General features: G+C 29.0%; 2 protein-coding genes across 3 annotated transcripts; one reads left to right on the forward strand and one right to left on the reverse strand.

Annotated features, from left to right (window-relative positions):
* Nucleotides 1–49: 49 nt before the first annotated feature.
* LOC114173025 (microtubule-associated protein RP/EB family member 1C) lies at nt 50–1,967 on the reverse strand. 2 transcript variants are annotated; one of them, XM_028057219.1, is made up of 6 exons: nt 1,740–1,967; nt 1,496–1,651; nt 1,282–1,385; nt 867–1,083; nt 675–788; nt 50–568 (listed from the first exon to the last, which is right to left on the reverse strand). In XM_028057219.1, the coding sequence occupies exons 1-6, from the start codon at nt 1,845–1,847 to the stop codon at nt 299–301; spliced, it is 969 nt and encodes a 322-aa protein (XP_027913020.1). In that variant the 5' UTR covers nt 1,848–1,967; the 3' UTR covers nt 50–298. The 2 variants fall into 2 exon arrangements, with proteins under 2 accessions (XP_027913020.1, XP_027913019.1); XM_028057218.1 differs by having other exon boundaries at nt 675–1,083.
* Nucleotides 1,968–17,676: 15,709 nt separating this feature from the next.
* On the forward strand, nt 17,677–19,732 carry LOC114173753 (transcription factor MYB44-like). Its single transcript, XM_028058335.1, has one exon. It carries the CDS (start codon nt 17,809–17,811, stop codon nt 18,742–18,744), a length of 936 nt encoding a protein of 311 aa, XP_027914136.1. The 5' UTR covers nt 17,677–17,808; the 3' UTR covers nt 18,745–19,732.
* The last annotated feature ends 7,210 nt before the right edge of the window (nt 19,733–26,942 follow it).

The following is a 26,942-nucleotide window of genomic DNA, read 5'->3' on the forward strand; positions in this document are numbered from 1 at the left end:
TATGAAAATGGTATTCGATCGTCACAAAATGAAAAAGAAAAGCTGAAAATGGAATAGGGGAAACAAGCCAAAAATTACTTGACTAGGATCAGAAACAACAATTTGTTGATGACAACAGCAAAATCTACAAGGAAAAATATATCTGGCTATATTTTTCTAGGTTCATAACTTGATAACAGAGCTATCCTAGAACCTCTAATCATTATAATATCCCTGTCAATTTCACACATGAAACAACCAAAACAGGTGAACAAGTTGCTAATTGAGATTAACAACTAAAGGACGCATCCCTCCTTCCTTAACAAGTCATAAGAGGTGACCCACTACAGTGAACATCCGAAATATCAGAAAGCCTCTGTCTGGGCGACAAGGTTGCGATGCCAGCAGCATCAAAATCAATATTGGCAATATTCTTTCTCTTGTGAGTTTCTGAACTGCCTTTCTCCTCCGAAACCTCAGCGATTGGGCTCAATTCCTTATCACCAACAGAAAGCATGGCTTGAGCTTCAGCCACAGCCGTTCCATCATCATCTGCAGCATATAATATCTTCTGAATCGCCCCAACGATCTGAATCACCATAAACAACAATCAGAGCACACATGATCATTACCTAATAGCAACACCATTTATTCGATTTCACCAGTCAATAACTAAAAACAATGAAACACGGTACCGGTGAGTGTTCTATCTCAGGAGTCTGGCACAGTATCTCAATATCTCTCAGTTTTGCAAAGTAGAAGTCCCGTTCTTTCTCAAGACTATCGATGGACAACTTCAACTCCGTTAACTGCATCAACTTGAAAGTTAAAGACATGTATTTGCATCGTTCGTTTGATAATTTATTTTTATGTGAAAACAGACAAACCTTTTCCTCATAGGCAGGGCCACCTGCACTAGGTGCTCTCGCGACCTTAACAGCCTGATTTGTAGGGTTTGCATTGGAAACCTCGGTTCTTCGAGAACCATGGGAAGACTGAGGTCTCTGCGAAGTAGAACCCTTGGTAGAGGCATGGGAGTTTGCAGATTTCTTACTCGTTTCTCTTCCTCCTCGGCAAACCTCTCTCCTCTCCGAAGCATTGTAACTACAAACAGCAAATAGTGTTTTTAATTTTAAATTTAAATAATTTATTTATATCCCCAATACCAAAAACATTGCAATACAGAATCCAAAGTTCGCAATATTCTCTCCGCCTGGTCAGGTTTGAATTTCAATCCTAAACCCTAATTATGAATCCAAAAACAAATATATACGCAAGAGAATCAAATAAAGATTGTAGTACTTGATCTGTCCGGAATTGACAGAATCGCAGTATCTTTTCATCCACTGCATGAACTCGAGGTTATCCAGTGGTCTTCCCTTCACAAGCTTGCTGACTTCGATGTGCTGACAGACACAATGAGCAAGCAATTCAGTGACCGAATTAAAGATTGTCCAAAAAAATAAAGCAAAAACAGAGACCAGATTGAAAGAGGAGGAAGGAAGAGTGTTGTTACCTTGGTGATTTTGAGTTTGTTGAAGACATCTTGAAGGACCTTGTAGTTCTGAATCATCTCGTACTCGTTCTTGGCATCGAAATTGACTTTGTGCATCGGCACGATCCCTGGATGAGCCGCATCGAGAAGCTGGCAGTGAACCGCGCCGGAACATGCCTGAAAATTTTACGATCCAACGAAATAGACAGAGTAAGAAACTGTGGAAGAAAACCTAAACAAAGTATAAAAAGAATTGGATCAGAACCTCTTCGACTTTGGAGAGACTGAGTTGCAGAGTCGAGTTGATCCAAGCAAGAATCTCAGATCTGCCAACGAAGTAAGCCGCATCCATAATTCCAATGTTGGTCGCCATTTCTCTCTCTCTCGTTTCTTCTTCTCCTTCTATATGCTCTTTGTGTTCTGCTAACGGCTCTTTTCGCAAAGAAACAGAGGTGGCATATATATGGAGACTGGAGCGGGAGTTTTTCAAATTCAAAATCCTCTGATAGGTGATTAACGTCTCAAAGCTGTCTTAATAAGGAATCCACTCAACGTTCGTCTAAGCTGAATTGGGTGTGGACCGAACTCTTTGAGTTGGGCTTTAATTTCAGTATTTGGGCCTAGAACAATTTCTAGCATAGACCTTAAATAATTACTACTATTTGACCATTAGTCGGTGCGAGACTGTAGTTAACAAATAAACAAACCTAAAGTTATTGAGAAAAAATATATAAAAGTGAAAAAAATATGACAATTAAAGGAAAATTTTATATTTTTAATAGTGTTTACTTACAAATAAAAATGTTTTATTGTTATTTGGGTAGTATCTAGCACTTTCTTGATGTGAGTATAATTATTAGAATAGGTGGCTTTCCTTCTATCCTTAATTCCTCCAAGACTTTATAATTATTTATAACTTCCCTTTGAAATCATAAATACTAGTGATCTTTACCAAATATTATAACTTTTTTTATAGCTTTCTAGTCAATAAATAATAAATACTCCACATTAACAAGATATATTATTTTTCTATCTCTTAATTTGTTAAAAGATGACTAGCCAGCCACACATAATTAATTACTCAAGTAAAAAGTTGTAAGGTGAAAAGGGTTAGATAATAAGACAATAATTAAAAAATAAATAAAAAATACTAGTTGTGCACATATTTGTTGTTGCTAATTAAATTAACTAAATTATTTTTCATTCTTATGGATTAATCAAAAGGTCTTTTATACACAAATGAAGATACTACCACATGAAAACTAAATTCATAAGAAATATATTTTAGTTTTTCGTCATTATTTTTCTTTTACCTTTTAACGAATTTCTTTAACTGTTTATTACTTGATTAGGCTTGGAAACAACTGATACATTGGCGAAATTTGGAATCAGCATCATTTTAATCTATACCGATATATAAATTATATTTCAAAATATCAATTTTACTTTTTAAAATTTAATTATTTATTAAAATTTTTAAAATTAATTATTATTTTTATAAATTTTTTTATAAAATTATTTATCTCTATTCTTTTCTTTTTCTCTGTTTATCAATAATTATTCTCTCATCTTTTCTTATATATTTCACTTTATTTTTAATAAATATAATATTTTATATATTATATATTATTTTATAATTATCATCACCTACTAATATAATATCACGTATTTAAAAAATGCGTACAAACAAGCGCAACAACTCATGTGTACACTAGTTAGGTTTATTAGTCTCATACAGTTTTTTGTCGAGTAAATTGGATGCAACATCATTTTACTAATGAAAATTAAGAATAAAATAACGGCATGTAGAACCGTCAAAGTAGATCAGAACCCGTGGCCCAACCCAGTCCACTACGGGTTCGGACCGGGTTGGGTTGAAATTCTTTTACAGATTTCAGTACGGGTCAATTTTTGACCCGGCCCACCAACCCGCATGGTGACACACATTATGTTGAAGTGTTTTTTAACTAAACACATTGGTGGGTTGGCAAATAGAGACCTAACTTCACCTACAAATACTAAGGAGATTGACGTTGCATCTCAACTCAAGGACCAACATCAACTGCGACTCAATAAGCAGATAAATTTGCATCCCTCGCTCGTTGTTGACTTGATTTTTTTTTCATTCTTCTGGTATTATTGTTGGATAAGTCACAATAATGTTTTGATCTTAGATAGTGATTTGTATTTTTATTTATTTCTTTTGGTTTGTATTGGAGTTTAACATCATTCTATATTATATTGAGACTGTATTCAAGTTTATTTAAATTTTAATCTGAAATATAATTTTCAACTTAAGAAAAAAAAAGTATATTTTTTTAATTAAGTGGGTTAGTGAGCTAACCCGTTTAACCAACCAACCCGTGGTGGGTCAGACCGAATTCAAATTTTTTCGACTCACTAATAAGTGAGTCAGGTTGGGTTAGCCCACTAAATGACCAACCCATGATAGGCCGGACCGGACGACCTATTTTGACAACTCTAACGGTTTGGTATTTCTATATATAAAAAAAGTGTTTAAATAGTGATAAGAACAACAATTATTAGAAAATTTTATCTGTCAATTTTAAATTTTCAAAAAATATTAATCATTGTCAAAGTGATTTCAAACGTAGTTCTTATGATATTTTCTATTTTTATTTTGTTTTTATTTTGGATCCCAATCAGAAAAACCAGCCATATTATGAATATTTGTATTACTCTGTTCTATTATTGAGATAGTCATCACTATTAAAACTCTTTTATGAAGATCTAAATGTTATCTTAACCAGAAATAGTTGCATGTTTCGTCTGACAAAACTATTTGGGTTGGGCTTCCCTTTTTTACTTAGGCTTATAAATAAATTAAAATATTAAAATAATTGGATGTGTGATTTAAAATTAATAATATAGACTTTAACTTAACTGTTATACAAAGGAAAAACATATAATTAACATCGTGATAAGAGATAATATAATTTGAAAATTTGAGTAAATTTTGTAAATATAATGTACGACAAATAATTAAAAAAGAAGAAAAAATGTATGACGAAAGAAAGGAGAAAATAAAGAAACTAAATACTAAATGAATAGTATATAAAATTATTTTAACAATTTAAATGATAGCATAGATAAAGGGATGTGTTTTAGGGAGAGTATGGAGACAAAAACATAACAGTACAAACTCATGAATTCTCAAACCTAATTAAGAAAATCGAGTATTACAAATACACATTATCAATTCAAGATTATCTATCAAAACGGAAAAACAATTATTTAATGTAGATTTAATTATGTTTTTACTTTGTGATAAAATTGAAGCGCGTTTTCTAATAGTATTTGACTTAATATTAAAGTAAAAATGTGTCAACAATATAAACAACTCAAATATAATTCTGAAATGTGTACGAAACATCAAATAAACCTAACAAAATTTAATTAAAATTACTAAATTCACATATTTCGAAAGATGAACGACGAATGGGTCAAAAGTTTCAAAATGGAATAATTTCAAAATTTATTAAAAGTTAAGAGGTCAAAAAACATATTTAGCCAAAAATATAATGATATGGTGATATAACAATATGACGATATAACAATACGACAATATAACGATATGATAATGTAACAATATAACGATGTGACAATATGACAATATTACGATATAAGAGTATGACGATATAATGATGTGACGATATGAAGATATAATGATATAATAATATAAAGACATGACAAATATTCATATGGCAATATAATGATAAAATTATAAGATTATAATTTATAAAATTTAAAAAGCAATAAAATTGACAACTTAGCAATGGCAAAAAAATGATCATGTTAATAACTTTACCCACTACATCACTACTGAGTTAACTCAAACAAGTACGATTCAATTAAAAAATTTTAAATTTGTTGACTACTGATCGGATTATAAAAATTTATTAAGGACGTAAAATATAATTAAACATTTTATATAACTTTATTTATTTTTTATAAATTTAATTATTTCATTATATACTATTAATTTTTTATAACTTATTTTTAATTTTTTTTTAAATTAATAGTTTGAATTTTCATCAATTTTAAATATTTCAACACCGAAGTTAAGGGTTAAGGATAAAGAAAAACTTCATCAACTTCAATTATTTATTAACTTTAATTATTTATTGTTAAGTTTTGTGAACTTCTACATTTTTAAAATTTATCGTGAAAAAAATAATAAAATAATTTTTGCATTAATTTAATTGTTTTAGTATTATTAGACAAAATAATATGGAAATCGGCATAATACTTTATTTAAACAACAATTAACAGAAAATAAAAAAACGTTGAAAGAGTGAATTTCTTAATAAAAATCACAGAACAAAATTGTCTAAAGATTTATCATGGCAACACAACAAAAAATCAACTAACAAAACCCACTTAAAAATTGATTGCGTAGATGCCTAAGAGCCTACACTTTATCTTTCCATTCACACTGGGCTTCGCATGTCCCACACGACCAAACCAAAGTTGAAATTTTACACCCCTGCTGTTCAGCTTTATTGTTGGTTACCACAGTAAAAGGAAAAAAAAATCACAACTAGAATAAAAAATGAAATAAGTAACACATAAAAAAATAATTTTATTAATATAAAAGTAAATTATGTATTTTTCTTTTTAAATTCTAAAAGAGAAAACAATAACACGCTGGTTTATAAATAAGAGAAAAAAAAGTCTTCTACTTACATTAAATGTTAATGAAGAGAGCGTTAATCAACGACAATATCGTATATTTAAATAATATCCCATGATAATATAATAAGATGAAATATTAGTGTTGTTTGTTAATGTGACATTTGGTAATCATCGAAGGTGGAAGAACTTGTCGGCGCGCAATTGAATATCCTTCTAACTGCATAATATGGATACGATAGAAGACACGATTAAACGGGAAACGAAACTTGAATTGAGTTAGTACTTGGTTCATTGATTGCAACTTTTGAATGAACTAAATAGGTCGAAACTTAACAACATGGTCATATTTCACAAGAGTTTTTGGATATGCTTGGTTTCCAAAACAACAGCCATGGTAATCATAGTATTCCAACTTATAAAACTGTCCTTCATACTCTTATCACGCTACTTTTTGTTAGTGTATGAGGCTGGGCAATGCTTCTGTTAACAGTTTAAGATAAAACCGAATAATAATCCCAGAATTGAAAGGATGGTGACCCTTCACCAAACCACACCACCTAAGATAGGGGACACTGGGCTCCACTCTTTGACAAAACACCCATATTATTGGAGGACCATCCCAAATGTTTCGGTAACAGTTTTACGATAAAAATGCTTATTATTACATAAAAATATTATGAATATTTTTTTTCGATTAAAATTTAAATGTTTTAAAACCGAACCGAGAGTTTTGTGAGATATTCTTACGAGTTGCGCAATTGTCTCGTGAGAGAGGTCAAGTGAACCAACTAAATTATTGTCAAAGTGAATTTTTAATAAGACGATTACCAAGAGAAAAATTATTACATATGTGATGACAGATACCAAAATAAACTAGATCATAATAGAATCGTGACACTTAACTCGGTAAATGCTGGATCATGTTAGCATTTTTTGCATACTGCAACGGAACCTTCCATTTTCACTTGAGCCAGTGTCAATTTTTTGAACTATATTAAGGATGGCATTTAATGCATATTTTTACTTTTATAACCTAAATTTAGGGGTTGTTCTTTATTTTTGTTTTCTTTGGCCATGCGTCTATAATTAGCTCCACACCCACTAACATGTGTGACGTATCAAAAATGATATCTTCATTTTAATATCCACCGTTTTAGTTCGATGTTGTGTCTATGATGGCCCCTCTTCTTTCAACAATCATTGTATTTCTAGGGTTTTCATCCCCTGCATCGGATTGCATGGTTAGTGCTTAAATCTGTAAATATGTTTCAATTTAGCATAAAAATTCTCTTTCTATAAAATAAAATTTAACTCTTTTTTTTAAAAAAAAAAAAATTGATGAAAGAAAAAAGATAAAGTGCTTGTAATTTGCAAAAGTAACCACGGAATGTTATGCAGTGTCGATGTACTGTATTATCTATGCAAAGTGCATTATATCAATCATACTAATTAATTTCGCTAGTGATGAACTTAATAGAATAAATTAGTGAGCGAACATAGACTTAGCTGCTCCTAATGCTTTTTATTTTAAATTAAATTGTCATAACTGATATTAAGTTTCCACATATGTTATTATAATGCTATTAAAATAAAATTTCAGTCTTGCAACTAAAAATAATACTATAAATACAATGTTCCCCTTAGTTCAAAATTATAAATTTATGAAATACTAGTTTACTGGGAAATTAATGATGGTTTTTATATTCCTACCTTCATGTCTTGTTTTTTCTTTTCATTTTTATTCTTGTTTTCATTATATTATCTGGCATATTAATAACCTTTTCCTTTCCTTTTTTCTTCTACCTCTCTTTATTTCACCTGTACATCCAAAAATGAAATTAGTTGATATTGCGTTTTCCTGGTGTTTTTAGGTGTTTGTGGGGGGGCTCAAAGGCAGTATTTGCATTTGTGATAATAATATGAAAACATAACATTATTATCCAAAAATTTATAATGATACTATTTTATAAAATTCGTAATAGATATGTAATTTAAATATTAAAAAAAATTAATATATAAATAGTAGTAATTTCATATATTTAAATATTAAAATTAAACTAAATAATCAGAACATAATAAATTAATGAGTTTGTATATTAATTTATTTTGAAAAATTAAATACTACTGTGAAGATAAAAAATAATATTTTACTTGAATAATTTATGCAAAATTGACAAATTCTAAGGAAGAAACTCAAGAAAATAATTTCATTTTTATTTTGTTTAGATAATAATGAGTTTCAATTTTAGAACGCCTGCAAGAGATTTGTTATATTTGACTTTAGATATTGAATTTAAGAACCTTAGACAAAAATCATAATTCTATTCCATTTTACAAAAACAATATCCACTATCCTAGGATACAACTCATACGAAATAGAATGGATATTAATATTTTTACTCTATAAATAAATTTCTACACGGTCATTAAAGACATAATTTCGATCTCATTGTTTTAAGGAGATTTGCAAAATAAATTTGTCGATTTATCACTATACCCCTTGTTATTATATTGAAAAATATAACATCTTTGTTGTTGAAACTGTACTCATGGACTCGAGATCTGCATAAAGAACAAGATGTTTTCATTGACTCTACTCTCCTTCCCTTCTATGTTGGTCGATTGATTCTCCATACCACACCCAAGCTTTGTAGAATTTCCATTGAGATATGAAGAAGTAATGGAACAAATACACTCTACTTGTATCTGATTCCAACTTGTTTCCTTTTTCTCCACTTACCCGATTTTATTGTTGATGTATCTGGTTCCAAGTGCTTCAATTTTGTATTTGGATACGTAGTGCTTATATTCAATTCCAGCAGTTTCTAGTTTTTGATATTTTGATTGTTGTTACATTGTGGCAGGAAGTTGGTGCTATTTTGTATCCGGATATGTTTTTTCTTTCAATTAATAAATATCTTTAATATTTTAATTATGTAAAAAAAAATAATTACAAAATATTTAATTATCATTTTATACTATATTTAACACCAAAAACATTTTGATAATTTAATTTTTTCATAAGTTAAATTTTATTTTTTATTAGTCACATTACTCAAATCCTACATAAACTTTTACAAAATTCACTCTCAAATTCACTCTATTATCACCTCCAAATCCTTTAAAAAAATAACACAAATTTCACCTTCAAATCCACTCAAATTTTCATTTTCCACAAATCTTTCTACTCATAAGAACACACCCTAAAAAATATACACATTAGCTATTACTTTCACTTTAACTTTAACATGAACAAATTTAATAAAACAGTGAACTAAAATATAGGAGTTTAAAATATCTCCGATCTAAAGATTCCAAGGAGCGTCTTAAATTTAAAACACGTATCTCAATATTAAGTGTAGTAAAAATCTAAAAAAAAAGGTACTACACGAGATCTTAAGAGTAAAATAAACATTTCGATAATTACTTTTTTGGGTGTTAAATTTTGGAACACAAATAAAAAAAAAGAAAATATATATATTTTCGATATCTTACAGAAGAAAATTGATAAGATTGTTGCATTCTGTGGTTAATGAGCGGAGAAAAGTGGAAAAGGGGAAACGTGTTAGACTAAAATATAAGAAGAAAAAAAAAAAGGAGATTGCGGATATCGAGAATGAAGGCGATACTACAACAAAACGATGCCGCATGGGGGCAGTAGGCTTTACGATAGATAGCGGGAATCGTGGGATATGAATACGAGGGTGTCAGTCTCACTTATCATCACACTATTCTACTCTCTGCAAATCCCAAACATAACACTAAAATATTAATATTTTTTAAAACACGGTATCTTTTTCCGATTACAAAAATAAATGTGATGGTCCAAGTACACAAAAATAAAATTAAAATTCACTTATTAATTATAATCATAAAAAAAAACTATGATGTAATTTAAAGCTGATAAAAGTACAAAAAATATGTAGATTAAAAATAATTAAGAAATTTGTAGGTTGTATAGATTATTATTAAAAAAAAGTGCAGCAGAAGAAAACAAGTTATTGCAATGCGATATAGCTGGCAGTGTGGCCCATGACGTTGCCTCCTGAGCGCTTAATATCAATGACGGTTCCAAACCGGACACAAGAACAGTTTCCAGTTTCCACCAGACAAACCAAACCTCTCTCATACACACAGACAACCTCAACAAATAATTGTAGACACACAAACCATAACCACTTCCTCAGATTCAGGCTCCTAATCAATCACCTTGCCGGTGCGCTCACTTTTTAAGTCAACTAAATATCTTCCTGCATCTGCAAAATTAAATCACTCACTTCCAATCAAAACTATAATTCTTTTGCTAAACAAATGTAAAGGAGGGAACTGTTTGAAAAATAATCGAATATAAATAATCATAATAAAATATAAATGAAGATCGATAAAATCACACATCTTTTATAAATAAATAAGAACATAAGATGAAATTATAAATAAATAAATAATTAAAAAGAAAATTGAGTTGAGGATCGTTCAACCTTATTTTTAGAAAAAAAAAAATCCTCTTTTGCACAGGATAAAAAAAATTATATGTTTTTCCTCAAAATATAACAATTCTTGTCAGATCAACATTAAATGCAACAAATAATTTTGAACCTTATGTTATGAATAAGAATAATTTAAAAAATGATATATAACAAAAGATGAAAAACAGTTTTATATAAAGTGTTGTTTCTTTTATTATACCTTCTTTTATACAAATTGGTAATATTTATAAGTACAACAAAATAAAATAAGATAAGTTTTATTAAATAAAATAAGAATTTGTAATAAAGTTAAAATTATTAACTCATAACTAATATTTACGCAAAAAATTAATAGACCGTATTATTAACTATACCATAATTTATTTAATTAATTGTATTAGATATTTTTAGAATGAACAATTTATCTGATTTTAACAAATTCTTTGGTATGTTTCGAGGACTTTAAAAGATGAAAACAACTTATTAAGAAATTTAAAAATGAAAAGGTAATAAAAATATAGAATTCTAAAATAGAGAATGCTTAAGATGAGATGGACAATATCTTAACAATTTTGAAATTGAAATACAATTATTTTGATAAATAAAAGGATATTAACATTTTATATTAATTATAAGATTGATGTAGAAGTCGTCAACGCAGAAAAACGTAGAAAATCTGAGACATTCTACAACATATTTTAACGTACATAAAAAAGACTTATCCTAAGAAAAAAAATATAGCAAACAATATATTATTTTCCCATATAGTAACATATTTAATTTTTTTTTTTTTGGAAAATTAATGTTAAATCTAGTGTGCCGTATAAGAATGTTATTGAAAGAATTTTAAACTTATAACTCCATTTATTAATATAATTAAATTTAATCAAATAACATAAATAAACTTAACGTCTCTACTAGTTAAAGAATTTTAAATTTGATCACTAGCCAATGTTTACCCATAACCTCTGCATCAAATTTGTTGAATAATATTTTGTTGGGAATTCAAATGTGAATTTAAGTCTCACATTGAGTATAAATGAGAAAGTTGAGCACCATGTAATGATGAAGACCCATAAACTCATCTTCTTAAGGTTTTGAGTTAAGAATGATGTCAGCGTGCATAATATTTAGCTTTTGGTTATTCTGTTCTGCTTTTAGTAATTCTGTTTTAGTACGTGACATTCTGTTATATTTACAGCTGTTTTTTGGTTGGTTACCTTAAGTCCATCTATATAATGGGATGATACCGAAACATTAATGTGTGAATAATACAGTTTCTTTCATCATTGTGAATCTATATCCTTTTCTCTTTTATTTCTTTCACAAGTGATGTCATTCCTTATATATGGGTTGAGTTCATGTTTCATCGGTGTTAAATCTCTCATATGATTTTCTCTCGAAAGACTTAATTGTGATATCATAACCTGGTTCATGTAGTGACTGACCTAGACGAGACCATGTATCAAAAGTTTCCTGACACTGGATCAGATAAACAGATAAGCATGTCTCATTGAGAAGAATGGTGATATAGTTTATACTTTAGAGAAAATTAATTTCTCCCTTTTAAGATTATCTTTGTTGTTATTTAAAAAAAAAAAGAGTGTATTTTTGTTTTCTTCCTCAAATTAAAGAGAAATGTATGTAATTTTCTTTTGGTTGTAAAACTAAATTATTATTTGTTGTTTGTGTGTTTCTAATTCACATCAAATTGCTAAGCTCAAATAATAAGTCTAAAATATAGAAGAAGAAAAAATAATGAAAAACTTAGACAAACAATACAATTATTATTTAATGTTGTACTATCTCTTTTTCTCATTGATGTTCGAAGTATTTGAAAAACAACAATAATATTTTGGACAACGGCAATAACAACAATAATTAATCAATAAAGAATAAAATGAGCATGCACAACACGAAAGTGAAAAATATGATTATGTTAATTATTATGAATATTACAATTTTGACTTAATTTTTATTATGCCTAAATTTGTTTGCATTATATTTAAATCCCTTGTGTTAATTTTCGAAACTTATATGGTATTTTAGTTTGATTGCATTTTGTCATATGTTATATTTTAATTTGATTTTTCATTATGTTTAGTTTGGATAATTTTGAAATTAATTTTGAATCATGTTTGATTAAATAAGATTGTATTAAATGGTGTTTGAATATTAAAATGATCGTAACTCTTAATCTATTTTAAGATATAATGATGACAATATAAATTTTGACAAAATGCATATTAATTAATCATGCTTTTAATGATTTTAAAGATTTAGTTGTGCAAAATTAGTGACAAATGACAAGTTAGAGATAACTTTACCTATGAATTTATTGTTGTGGTAAATTTTGCACGAATGTTCTGTATATAGTACTCACGGATTTGTATTTTCTATAGACAAAAATTTCATAAATTTGTTTATCCACATTACCTACATAACTTGCGTCGTCAATAAATCGTGAGTAATTATTGATCACTCATGAATGTTTTCAATAATAAATGTAATTTCTTTTATAATGTACATAATTTTTGTTAAGTTTGTAATATATTTATTTTTAAAGATATTTATAAATATTTAATTTGTTAAAATCTAACGCAAAGATAATGATTAAAGATTTATCATAAAAATAAAATGTCTCTAAATAAAATGTATTTACTTTTTCCTCATATACCGATAAATAAATTTGTTTTTTTTTTCGAAGAAAAACCGATTAAAACAAAAATGTTGAGTTCAAAAATAATCTCAAAAATGGATATTGCGTGTTGAAATTTTTACTGTGGCTAATCACTTTTTTCAACTTGTTTTTATTATTATTGTTCAAATTTCTTCTATCGGAAGACTATTTATGTACAATCATCTATAGATTATAATCCTTTTAATTTAAAATTTTTGTATTTATCTATAATAATATATAAAGAGAATTCTCTTTTTTTGTCCACATTTCAAAATACTCATTTTATCTTTTAAATATAATAATTTATTAAATTTTTAAAATTGACCGTTACTTTTATAAGATTTTTATAAAATCGGACGTCTATACTTTTTCTCTTCGTCTTTATTTACTAATGGATATTCTTTCATCTGTTATCATATGTTTCACTTCATTTTTAATCTATAACAATATACGAAGGGATTATCCTTTTTGTGTCCACATTTCAAAATATTTATTTTACCATTTAAATATGATAATTTATTAAATTTTTAAAAATTGACCGTTACTTTTACAAGATTTTTATAAAATCGGATGTCTATGCTTCTTCTCTTCGTCTTTATTTATTAATGGATATTCTTTCATATGTTATCATATATTTCACTTCAATTTTAATAAATATAATTTTAATTTATATATTAACTTAATAACATTATAATATTATCACCTACTAATATAATAACATGCATATTTAAAAAATCATATACACAAACACGATAGTGCATGTGTTTTTACGCTAGTTTTCATTAAAGTTTTATTAGATTACGCTTTCGTGACATACGTTCGAAAATGTGGTCTTGAACCATTAATATATTCGTTCATTGTCATTCAAATCAAAAGTCGTATTTCACTTTAAACACCAATTTTCTAACCTTCCAGAATCTATTTTATTATGAATTCCTTTTAGTATTAAAATATAAAAATAAAAAATATGTTATTATCTCGGTAAGTATATCTTCCACGTTTTCTTTACTTAATAACAAAAAAGGCTATTTATGAAATAATGAAAAAAACTAGTTAAATTGATTATTTTTAATAAAGAGTTTTAGTAGTTTCATTTTTTTGAAATATACTCATAAAATAAAAATAATTAACGTTAGATTTACTAAATCATATTCTCGTTCTCTCAACCAAGTTACATGAATTTACTAAAATAAATTACATTCACTCATTTTAAGTGAAATTATAATTGAATTGAAACATTTCAAAACAGTATAATTACTCTAAATAAATTATTCAAATACAAAAACCTAAAAGTTTATTTACTGCATATTGTTTGATCCAAGTATAAATTACAAATACATAAGTTGAGATGAGTAAAATAAAATTGATATTTGCTACAAATAGTAAGTTAAGATTTGATTTTCAAGTTATTTCTGACCAAATATAATGCAAAACCAATTCCACTTTCAAATTATTAACAAACCAAGTTTTCACAACAACAAGAAAACACAAAAAAATCAGTCTAATCAAAATATGGTGCACTCTCACTTCAACTTTCTAGTTTTTTTTCTAACAAGAATTATGTACTTTTGTCTCCATAAAAAGAAACTAACATCACATAACAAATAAAATGAAAACATTCCAACCAAACAAAAATGAAAAATAAAATTTCAAAGGTATGAAGAAGTGAGGAAAATAAAATTACAAGAGTTTTTATTGGAAATTTTAGAAATGAGAATGAATATTAACAAAATAAGAAGAAAACACAATCCTAATGTGAGCTATATGTTCAAAAACTCATAATATTTTTCAAATAAACGTACTTGTTGATAATGTTGATCGTATCTTTAATGTAAAAACACAACAAAAATGTTGATCACACGCTTTGTATGTTCTTAAAGCCAGGTGTGAAGCAGTGTACAAAAATTAAGAAAAAAAATCTAATGCAAAATAATAAATGCGTACATTGACCCTTATTAGCATTGCACTACATTGAAAAAATGTTTTTAGGTCATATTTTGCTTGAATTATAAGCTATCTAGGTTGAACTCGTTTTCATAAACCTAATGGATATTTTGGTTAACTTGTTATGAGACCTTATTCATCAATCAAGTACCATTGAGGTGTTGAGTTGAAAAGAGTTATGTAAAAGATATTTTAGTGAGTTTGATGTTGAACAAATCACATTGTTTGAAAATAAGGCTAGGTTACGATATGTATATTTAAACTTCACATTTTCAACTAATTTTTTAAAGTTAAATTGAACTTAAAATTTACCTCTTCAAATTTAAGTAAATGAAATGAGTTGCATTTATAAATTATTGACACAATTGTGAAATTATGTATTTATAGATCTACCACCTACTTTATTATAATATCTAGTTTACAAAGTTTTATTTTTACTCTACCGTCATTACGATACAGTTCTAATGTAAGTGAGAAATTAATCTTATATAATGAAGAATATTTATATTATATATGTTTTATTAGAAATATTTCATTGATAATCAGTGTGTACTTCAATCTGAAGACGATATTAGTCGTTCATGTTCTTTAGTTATGTGATTATGTCGTTTAGAGAAGTTAAAGGCTAGGATAACTTGATTCATATATCGTTAAGGTACGATATTGAGATGACGAATTGTCACATACGAAGTGATCGACACTATAAGTGAGACTAGTTAGCTTCAATTGTGCGAGGTGGTGATTTTATGTCACAATTTTCGGTCATATGAATTGTTAAGATGTTGAATGCAGAGCAAGGTACGAAGACAATTATTATAATGGCTTGATCATGGATCGAGTAAGTGTATAACTAGTGTAAATAAAGGAGAAATTAACTTTTTATAAACAAGCATAATTCATGTGAGAGATTGGTCTAGAATAGAGATTAAAGAACGCAAGAAAAAGTATTATAATAAGTGTTAAGATTTAAGTTTCCATTTTAGCTTTACCTAAAACAATAATGATGTATTTTTTTTTTATATATTATTACCTTTTTAAAGTGGTTAATTTACATTTAGATAAACCTTATAAAAAAATTGAAAAATAAATTATAAACAAATTACTTAATGAATAAAATTAGTTAGATATTATTTTAATGTTAAATAATTTCCTTATTAAAAAATAAAATAAAAGACAAATGTAGAAAATAGTATGAAATAAATAAATGATTATTGAAAAATATAAAATAAATAATAAATGTGGAATAAATAATTTTTATTATTTTATTATAAGTATTTAATTTCCCATAGAGTGGTTATTGAAATAAAAAAATTATAAGATAAAAAAATTAAATTATTTACATTAATAAAGATAAATTTAATAATAAAACGTGTACACGAACTATAAAGGAGAATGATACTTTAATCCACTTTTTCTGATCCATTTTTAACTCATCACTTCAATCACCATTAAATCATCACATTACATCACTAAAAAGAATAAAAAAATGGGTTAAAAATGGGTCAAAAAAGTGAATTAAAATATTATTTTCCAATTATAAATAGTTATATATATTTTTTGTTGGGTTTCTTAACCAAATCCGATTTTGAGTGATGTAATTTTGATTTCTTTCTTGAGCATTTGAACAGAGATAAGTAAAGATTTGAAAAAATGGGGGATAAATTAAGGTTAAATGATTTATAAAGAGAGAAATACACTGGTACTGGTGTTGCATTATTCCTCCATATGAAGAATTGATGGGATGAGGAAAGAGTATTTGTTTGTTTATGGAGAGAGAGTACAACAGAAATGTATACGGAAGTGTTGAAGGGTAATAAAAAGAATATAATATATTTGGAATAGCTGAACCTATCCGACAATCTTCTCCCTCGCCCTTTCCCCATGCCTTTCTATAATCTCTCCCATTCCCACATTACCACTTAATTAATGCTTATTAGAAGGGAGGAAGAAGAGAGGAAAGTCCGTACATGGGAGTGAGAGGCACGTGTGAGGGAGTGAGAGTGAGTGTGTAGGGAAATAGAATAGGCCGTTATAGGATGATATGGTGGTGGGGTGGCAGGTATAGAATACAGCCTGGACTGACACAAAAGCAGTAATGATTCGCCTTCTGATTCGGCGATCAATCTTGTCGTTTTTCGCCACCTCACCCAACTCACTCTTTTCCCCACAACAGGACGAAACCTCAAAATCCCACACCAAATGCTCTACAGCCTGGACTACTCAGTCAAACTCCCAAACCCATTCATTCATTATTATTAACTTCTAAAACTAAAGTGTAACACACGCGCTACTCCTCTTGCATGGCCAAATTATTTGCGTCTGTGCTTTTATGTTATTTCAACACACCTCAGAAGGGGACGCGTGTCCCATCACAGCTGTATCCCAAATCCCAACCCAACCGCTTCCCTGGAAGAAGCGGTACCGATTGCCCATAACGCTCGCTCACAACTCCAAAACCTAACTTGCCAAACCGGTGTCCTTTCACCCTCTCCCTCTCACATATAAGGAACCGGAGCAAGCAAATACTCCACGCCACAGGACCCTCCTCTTTCATCTCTCTCTCTTTTTCTTTTTCCTCAAACATATTTATGAACCCAGGAGTTGTTCTGTCCAGAAAGGACATGGACCGGATCAAAGGCCCATGGAGCCCCGAGGAAGACGACGCTCTGCAGAAGCTCGTCGAGAAGCACGGACCCAGGAACTGGTCCCTCATCAGCAAGTCCATCCCTGGCCGCTCCGGCAAGTCCTGCCGGCTCCGCTGGTGCAATCAGCTCTCTCCCCAGGTCGAGCACCGGGCCTTCACGCCCGAGGAAGACGACACCATAGTCAGGGCCCATGCCCGCTTCGGCAACAAATGGGCCACCATAGCCCGCTTGCTCCAGGGCAGAACCGACAACGCCATCAAGAACCACTGGAACTCCACCTTGAAGCGCAAGTGCGCCTCATCCATCATGGACGACCACCCCCCACCGCTTAAGCGCTCCGTCAGCGCCGGCGCGGCCATCCCCGTCTCCACCGGACTCTACATCAACCCTCCCACACCCGGTAGCCCCTCCGGATCCGATGTCAGCGAGTCCAGCGTGCCGCTCGCATCCCCCTCACACGTCTTCCGCCCCGTGCCTAGAACCGCCGCGGTTCTACCGCCGGTAGAAACCACCTCCTCCTCCAATGACCCTCCCACTTCCCTTTCCCTGTCCCTCCCCGGCGTCGACTCTTCCGAGGTCTCCAATCGGGTAACCGAGCCACCACCACCGCCACCGCCACAGCCCTCGAACACCATCCCTCTGCTGCCAATGATGGCCGCTCCGATGCCGGTTGTGCCGCAGTTGAAGCCACCGGGATTGGGGGCTTTCAATCTGAGTGCGGAGTTTTTGGCGGTGATGCAGGATATGATAAGGAAGGAGGTGAGGAGTTATATGGAGCGGCAGAATCAGAACCCGAATGGGATGTGTTTTCAGGCAGCCGATGATGGGTTTAGGAATACTTCCGTCAAGCGAATTGGGATTAGCAGGGTGGACTCGTAAATATAGTCAGAGAATAGTTGCGATGAGAGAAAATGCTGGTTTGCTCCTCTCCGAATGGGAAAAAGAAGAAGCAGCTTTTAATTTTTTTTCCTGTCTTTTATTATCATCAAAGTTTCTAGGAAATAATTTTGGTCAATGTACAGTAAGAGAACTCGATCCAAAGAGAGATGGATTCAATTTCCAAGAAGCGGAAGCAACGAAGACGATGGAGATACATAGATTCTAAATGAGTCTGAGAAATTTCTGTAACTGTTTTTATCTTCTCTTGGTCCTGTTCTCCAGTGAAACAAAAACAAAAAACAAGCTTAGAATAAAAAAAAAAAAATCCTTCAAATCTATTTCCTTGCTTGCCAAACATAAATTTGAATCTGGGTTTTGTTGGGTTCCGATTAAAAGAAGTTAGGCATGGGGTGTTTCACACGCAACAGGGGAAACTGGAGTTGCCGAACTTTGAAGTAGTTAAATTAGTTTAGCGAAGGGAATATTACTGAATTGATGCTGGTTTCAGTGTGTGTGCAGTTTCTGTGTCGGGACCTAAAATAGACAGATAAATTTTTATGGTTTTTATGTATGGATGAGTTGGGGCTTTATTGGTTGAATTGAAGGAGCAAATTTGAACAAATATATAAAACTGGGAGAAGACAAGAATAGTGAGTAATCCATTGGCATGCTGATTAAAGATAAAAAGTGATGAGATCTTAAAGGAACAGTTTAGTAGAGCGTGGCCCCCATGTGTTCTGAGAGATAAGATTGAGTAGTAGCTGCTACAGTGAATACATAGAACACCACAAGAGGAAGAAGAAACAGAGAAGGAACCTTTCTCAAGCATCAAGCGTTGAAATGTTCCACTTTGAAATGTATTGCACTAGTTGAAAGAGGAGTGTTGTAGAATTGCAGAAACAAATAATTTAATAACCGAAGATGCGTTAATGCATCTCGTTATAACGGTTTCAAAGAATGTAAATGCTGAACCAGTATATCCACACTATATTCCAGGTATAAACAATTCCTCACCTGATTCTAAGCCACTACTTTCTTTCATTTCTATTATTATATTTTCGTATCAAAAAAACACATCAATGACACTGATAGCCAGTTGAAGCCACCGTATATTTTTCTCATGACTCTCATAATTGAATATGACTTTATTTTCCATTTTTTTTATTATTATACTAGTAATAATTAATAAAATATATAAAAATAGAAGCATTACTAACAAAAAATTCTTGTATTTCATGTTTTTTTTTTCTTTTGATCTTTAGCTTAAATGGGTATATTCAATTTTATTATTCACCCGTCAAAAATGATCTTGATGTAGGAAAAGAAAAGAGTGACGTTGACTCTGCCAACGGTGAGCAAAGAATACTGTGCCTGATATAACCATTGGTAGTTTAGTTGGCAACTAACGGATTAGCAGATAAAATATCTGATTGTTCAACGTTGTTGCGGTGGCAGTTAATTAACCACTAATCCAAAGGTGTGCTAGTGTTTATTTAAAGTCAAAATTAAATGTAATTGAATTATCAATGCTAAAAATAATTATGTCTTGAAATATACAAGTGTGATTTATTAAAAAAATAAATTACTTAGAATTTTTAAATTAGGTTATAAATATGAGGAGGTAGGACCAAGCTTTCGGTCTCTGATTACGTTTACAGCAGGCAATTAATGAAGACATTACATTACAACATTGGAAAAACAATTACTTTGAAAGGCTGGAAAACTGAATTAGGAATTGGTTTATAGATTTTCGTAATAATTAGGTAACTGTCCTAGATTCGATGATGATGTTGGCAACAGTCCAAAATGTTGGCCAGTTGATAGAGAACAGAAGAAAGAGGAAGACCAACATCCAAACCATGGTTTGTGAGAAAAGATAAAAAAAAAAAAAAAAACTAATTATGCAGTTATGTAACAAACCACTTTCGGTAAGTAGTGGAATTTCGCTCATCATTTACAGTACAATAATAATATCTAAAGCCTATCAAAATTCAATGTATCATAGACACTGAATAGGAACTTATCAAATGTCTTTATAATGTGATTTTTATCCGATAGTAAAATTTCGATTTTTCACATGAGGAAATTATTAACTTGGATACAAATGATTAAATATTTCTTCTTTGATGTTCACGTGCCGAACTCTTGGACAGGAGATTTTTTTTTAGTTGGATTAAGACACAAGCCAAGAAGAATTAATTATATGTTTAGTTTAGATCAGAAATAGACCAAATTAATAAAATCTCGTTTGTTTTTATTGAAGTGTTAGTTTTGGGATATGGTATATGATTATTCTAATCAATCAATGTCGTATCTCTTTCTACATTTTCTTTTGGATTACTTCTACAATATTGTGTTACTTTAGTTAAAAAAATAATGTTTTTAATCAAATAATGACTTCAATTAAGAAAAACAACGTGTAACATTTATTTTGTCACCTGAAACAATATAATGAAATAAAATTTTAATATCTGCTAATTTTGTGACAGTGAAGCTCTAAGTTAACTCAACGACAGTTTTTTCCTTAAGTTTAGGTTCCTAATTTTTTAGCGAGTGACTTATACCGAATCCGTGAACATTTTTTGTTATGTGCCTAGTCGATATTCCTATTTTAAATCATATTTATCATTATTATTAATATCTATTTTTAACTTCCTAATTTTTTATTTACTAAAAAAACAAAATTCATTCATCTACAAAGTCAAAATTATAGTAATCGACAAATGAAAAGTAAAGTGCTATGAAAATTCAAACCCATTTCCAGCAATAATACCACTTTTTTACGCATTCCAAGTTCATAGAATTGCAACGATGCAACAATAATGTGAACCCCTTCAAACATCTTCAAAAATCACGAATATGAGCATAAACAGTTATTTAAAATTAAAAAGTTTGAAATTGAAGTGGATTAATTCATATTACACTTTGCTTACCCAATGAAAAACTTTCACACAGAAAATGTTCAGAAAATAAAATTTTGTTTAAAACTATAAAAAGATGTTGTGTAAATAGATAAACACAGTACCATTGATTAATTTAAGCTATCAATAAGGACAAAAAATGGGGAGGATGTAAATTTTATTTATTTCATCCTGTCTTTAAGTAAAATTTATCTTTCATATATTTAATAAGTATACAATTTTTATTCGATCTCCGTTCCGATAACTGTATACACGTATCTGCAATTATATCCGCTTTATTATTGTTTCAAAAATATAATTAACATAGGTTTTATATATCAATATTAAAATGTTGATAAGATTAAGAGATTGGTACTTGTAAATCGGGAAACATAAGTGATATAAAGTTAAAAGTTAAATACAAGAAATTAGAAAAATTATAGTACATCATTTAAAGAAAATCACACAAAATAAATTAAACTAATAAAAACACAAAAGAAACTCGTATTGTGAACTTTAATGTATGTTAAATATTTGATAAAAAAATTTACGAAAACAAATTTTTATATTATAGTAAATCAAATCTAATTTTTAAAAAGCAGTGATAAACTTACCATTAAAAAAATGTTAAATTATTAACAAAGTTGTACCACAGGAAAAAAAATTGTCAACAAAATAGAATTTATCGATGAATTTTATAATTTTAATTATTAATAAAGATAAATCTTTGTAAATTATAATTTTTATTGTGAATGAATAATTTCATGGGTGATAAATCTATCATTAATTTATAATTTGTATTATTGACAGCTGTGGATAAAATAAACGTTCAAGTTACTATTTTGAATCTTAAACATTTTTTGATGAAACCCGTTATTAAATTCATTAATATGTTTTTTTAATCATCGGTGATGCATTATCCTTTCTTTTTTAAATTCACTGATAATTTATTTTTTTAAAATTCATCATTAATTTTGTTGTTAATGAAATTTTTTATTATCTTTAACAAAATGGGTGACAAATTCATTGTCAAATATGATAAAATATTTATTATAAATTAATGAATAATTAAATCACGATATTTATTAAATATAAAAATTCATGAGTGATAATCGATGAATAACTATTTTTTTTGCACGACAACAAAATTTAATGACAAACATGTTATCAAAATTTAATAACTATTTCTTTTTATAGTGTACACTTATCAAAACAAGTAGAGCATAGAAATAATTATTTAAAAAAACAGTACTATTATTCTACATGATAAAGTAAAAAAAAAATATTAAAAAAAATTAAAAGTGTGTTCTCTATAAATGATATGACATAGTATTAAATGAGATTTGCAGTAAAATTGTACAAGGTAGAAAAACTTGTAAAATATCGAAGTAAAGAGAAAAACAAAGGATCAAAGAAAACACATAACACAAGTTGTTTTATGTTATAAAGTTTATGTGATTAAGTATTTGAAATTGAATGTTAAATATTTTTATATGAAAAAGTGATAAACAATAATTAAAGAGAGTAGAAATAATCAAATTTAACCGATATTGTGTTTAGAGAATAAATACTTTAAAAATTTGAGTGATGTTTATAAATATAAAACAAACAAAATAATTAAGAGTGTGTGTTCATCTCATTTTTACATCATATTTAAAAAACAAAGTAGAAATAAGCTAAAAAACTATCTATAGAAATCGGTTCATTTCTTATTCCTACTTTGCATCTTTATTTAAATTTTCAAACGAGTATTTTTAAAACGATCATAACAAACTAATAGGAAAAGATGGCTCGGATTAAAATTTTGCTTTCATGATACCCAAATACCTAACAAAATAAAAAGAAAATTTAGATCAACTTTAAGGTAATCATTTTCAGGAGAAAAATAAAATTCGTTCTAAACTAAAGTATGTGTGTAAAATGATTATTTTAGTGTCTTTTTTTTTAAGAAGCATATGAAAAATTTATCCACCCGTTTAAGAAATGTCGGAAAATACTATTAAAGGAAGAAGAAAGTGAATGAAGAGTGATATTTGGTACTCAGTAGTTAGACAAGATTGGGTTGATTTAATGTTCTATTAGTAGTTTTTCTTCTTGCACTCTCCTTGTTACTAACTCCACGCCATACAAATAAGAAAAAAAAAATCATCTCTTTCGGTATTATGATGCTGCTGTGTTGTTGTTGTGCCGGTATAGTTGTTACATTTTCATTTTCGTTAAAGAAATAAATTCTAAGAAAAGTCTCGTTTTAAAATCTCTCATTTATATTTTAAAAAGTCTCTTCCAAAATATATTTCATATTTCAAAAGCCATGTTTCGGAAATGAAATGTATTATTTAGGTTAAAATATTCCGTTTATCCTCGTTTTTGTCGCAGAATTTCAATTTGGTTCTCGTATTTTTATTAGTTTTAATTAGGTTTTTATTTTTGTAAATTAGTATTTTAACCTATTATTTATGTTCAGTTTGTTTAAAAAATTCCATTCCAGCATTTTTATTTCGGAAATCATTTTTTCAAAAATTCCTCTTGTTTTTGAACTTCGTCGGAGTGCCGTTATAAACTATGGGATGCAGAAAGATAAAATCGTATGGGTTTGTTTCTTTTAAGCAGCGCTGGCCCGTATTATAAGAGAAGGCCTATTTTGGAACAATATAAATATAAAAACACCTATTTGAGGCTCAACGTTATTTTACAGAAGAGGACTCATATGTTGTTTTTTGGTTATACAAGCTTAATTATTTTTTCCAAATATGTTCGGTACATTCAATAATTTCATATCATTTTAAAAGTTTAAATTAAATATAATTTAAATATTTTTCTTTTTATCATCCTCCGAAACGCTTTTTAAAAATAAAATTCTACGATGAAACTATACATTTCAGAACAGATAATACTTAAGAAACGCGATCATTCATTCTATTGAACATTATTGACATCGTGGTTGATATGAACCGAGGGAACGACAAAAGACAATTTGTGATTTAATAATAATAATAACAACAATAATTAATTAAATAAACAGTTTTCGAGTTCTTTATTTGGAGCAATATAAGGTGTTCGGGAAAAATAAATGTAACTTTCGGTGAAGAAAAGGCAGATTCGTAAAGGTGAGGCCCTTTCCTTTAATTTTTGAAATACGATTGAGACCACGAATGAGGATTCTGCTTGTCCCGAAATTGGATACACCATTTTGTCATCCATCAATTGTCTCAAAATATAAATTGAAAACAATCTAAATTAATTTGTCAGAATTCGACTAGCAAGATCCAAAAACATTTGAGATATTTTATAATTAATTCCCTTGATGGATTAAATTTTACTAGATCAATGGAATATGTTTCAAAGATAATATCTTTAGTATAATTGTTTGAACTAAAAATGATTAAAATGTTTGTATAATGTACATAAGTAAATAAAATATTTACAAATAAATAACGGAGGTTGATGACAAAATGTGAACTGTGATTAATAATATGTTGTGAATCAGAATACGTGTAATATTAGTTTAATTTTTTCGAATGTCAATAATGACCAAAAAGTTACTATTAAAATGTAGTATATATTATTCAATACAAATATTCTAAAGTGTGGATAGCTAGTTACACTATTTCATTAGATGTATTTGATAATTCTTTAATCATGTTGACCAAAGAACTGCATAAATATAAATTTGAGAATACGTGTAATGTTAGTTTAATTTTTACGAATGTCAATAATTACCAAAAAGTTATTATTAAAATATAGTATGTATTCAATACAAATATTCTAAGTGTAGATGGCTAATTACACTATTTTATTTGATGTAATTGATAATCCTTTAATCATGTTGACCAAAGAACTATATAAATTAATATATGTATTTTTGTAGACTTTTACGTGTATATATATATATATATATATATATATATATATATATATATATTAATTTGAAATTTTGATGTTTAAAATTACGTAATTAATATTGTATTATAGGTAAAGTTGTGGTTGTAATATATATCACCTATTGTATACAAGAAATAGTGGTCAATAAAATTCTGAAAAAAATTAAAACAAATTTATTACTATTAATATATTAAATTAACTATTTGTCTTAATGTTGGTAAATTAGAATCTTACTCTTTTTCATTTTTGTAAATTATGAAACGATTTTATTTATACCCATTTAGCAGTAAACAAATAGTATATTAAAATGATGAACTCATTTATTCTAAGTGGACGAAATATCTCAATTTATTTTTAACATACCCACCACAAAACATTATTCTGCTTTATTGCACCTACGGTTTCTAAAAAATGCAATAAACTAACGTTTGGAACTCTACCAGAAGAAGAGTCTTGAGATGGAAAATATAATGGTAAAGAAAATGAAAAGTTAAATACTAAAAAAATTGGTGTCGTTGATAATGATTAAATATTAAAAGGCAGGAGAACCAGTGAAATTTGATCTAAAACTTGGCATCCACGTGAGAAAAATAATTGAGAATCTTGCAATCTTTTTGATTGTTAGGGGAATGTGAACCCAAGTACAAATACTGAGTTTACTAGTCGCTAATGACCCTTCCACATTGATTCCACCGTTACTTTTGCATCTGCTACTCACTTTTCCACCCTATACATTCAAACATTTGCACTCAAATCTTGGAACCAAAGATCCTCTTTGTTTCACTACCAAGTAGAAATATTCTCTACTCAGATTTTATACTCTCAAAGGTTTAATTTTAGACTCTTCCGATCCGACCCAAGTACGTCCGACAACCATCGTTAATAATAATAATTGTGTTTCCAAGGTATTGTTTATTTTGTAGCGTGAAGTTCCATCACAATTTTGTTCTTAAAAAACGTCTTAGAGGGTGAAGAGAGAAAAATATATTTAAATTATACTTGGCCTCGACTCCTAAGCCTGAGGCTTATTTGGTGTGGCGGAAGATGATGATAAGAACTGGATTCTAAGTCTAATTCAATTCAATCATACAAAACTTATAAAGTGAAGTTTGCACCCTTTATATATTATAAACTTACCTATTTTCTAATCAATGTAAAATGATCTTCAACCCTCTATGCACACCAAGTTATATATATAACTACTATGAGATTAAATATTAATGGGTGATTCGGTAGTGGTTCGATAATGAGTGATACGATAAGTTAATAAACAAAAACAAATCTTTCGATAGCGGATGAGACGATAAATTGAACAAATAACAAATTTTGTTAAGATGAGTTCAAACTCATGATTTTTATGCTATGTTAAGAAATAAACTTTAAGCATAATTTAACTCTACAAAATTGGATTGTAAG

The sequence above is a fragment of the Vigna unguiculata genome, chromosome 2 (genome assembly GCF_004118075.2).
Source record: "Vigna unguiculata cultivar IT97K-499-35 chromosome 2, ASM411807v1, whole genome shotgun sequence".
NCBI classification, from domain to species: domain Eukaryota; kingdom Viridiplantae; phylum Streptophyta; class Magnoliopsida; order Fabales; family Fabaceae; genus Vigna; species Vigna unguiculata.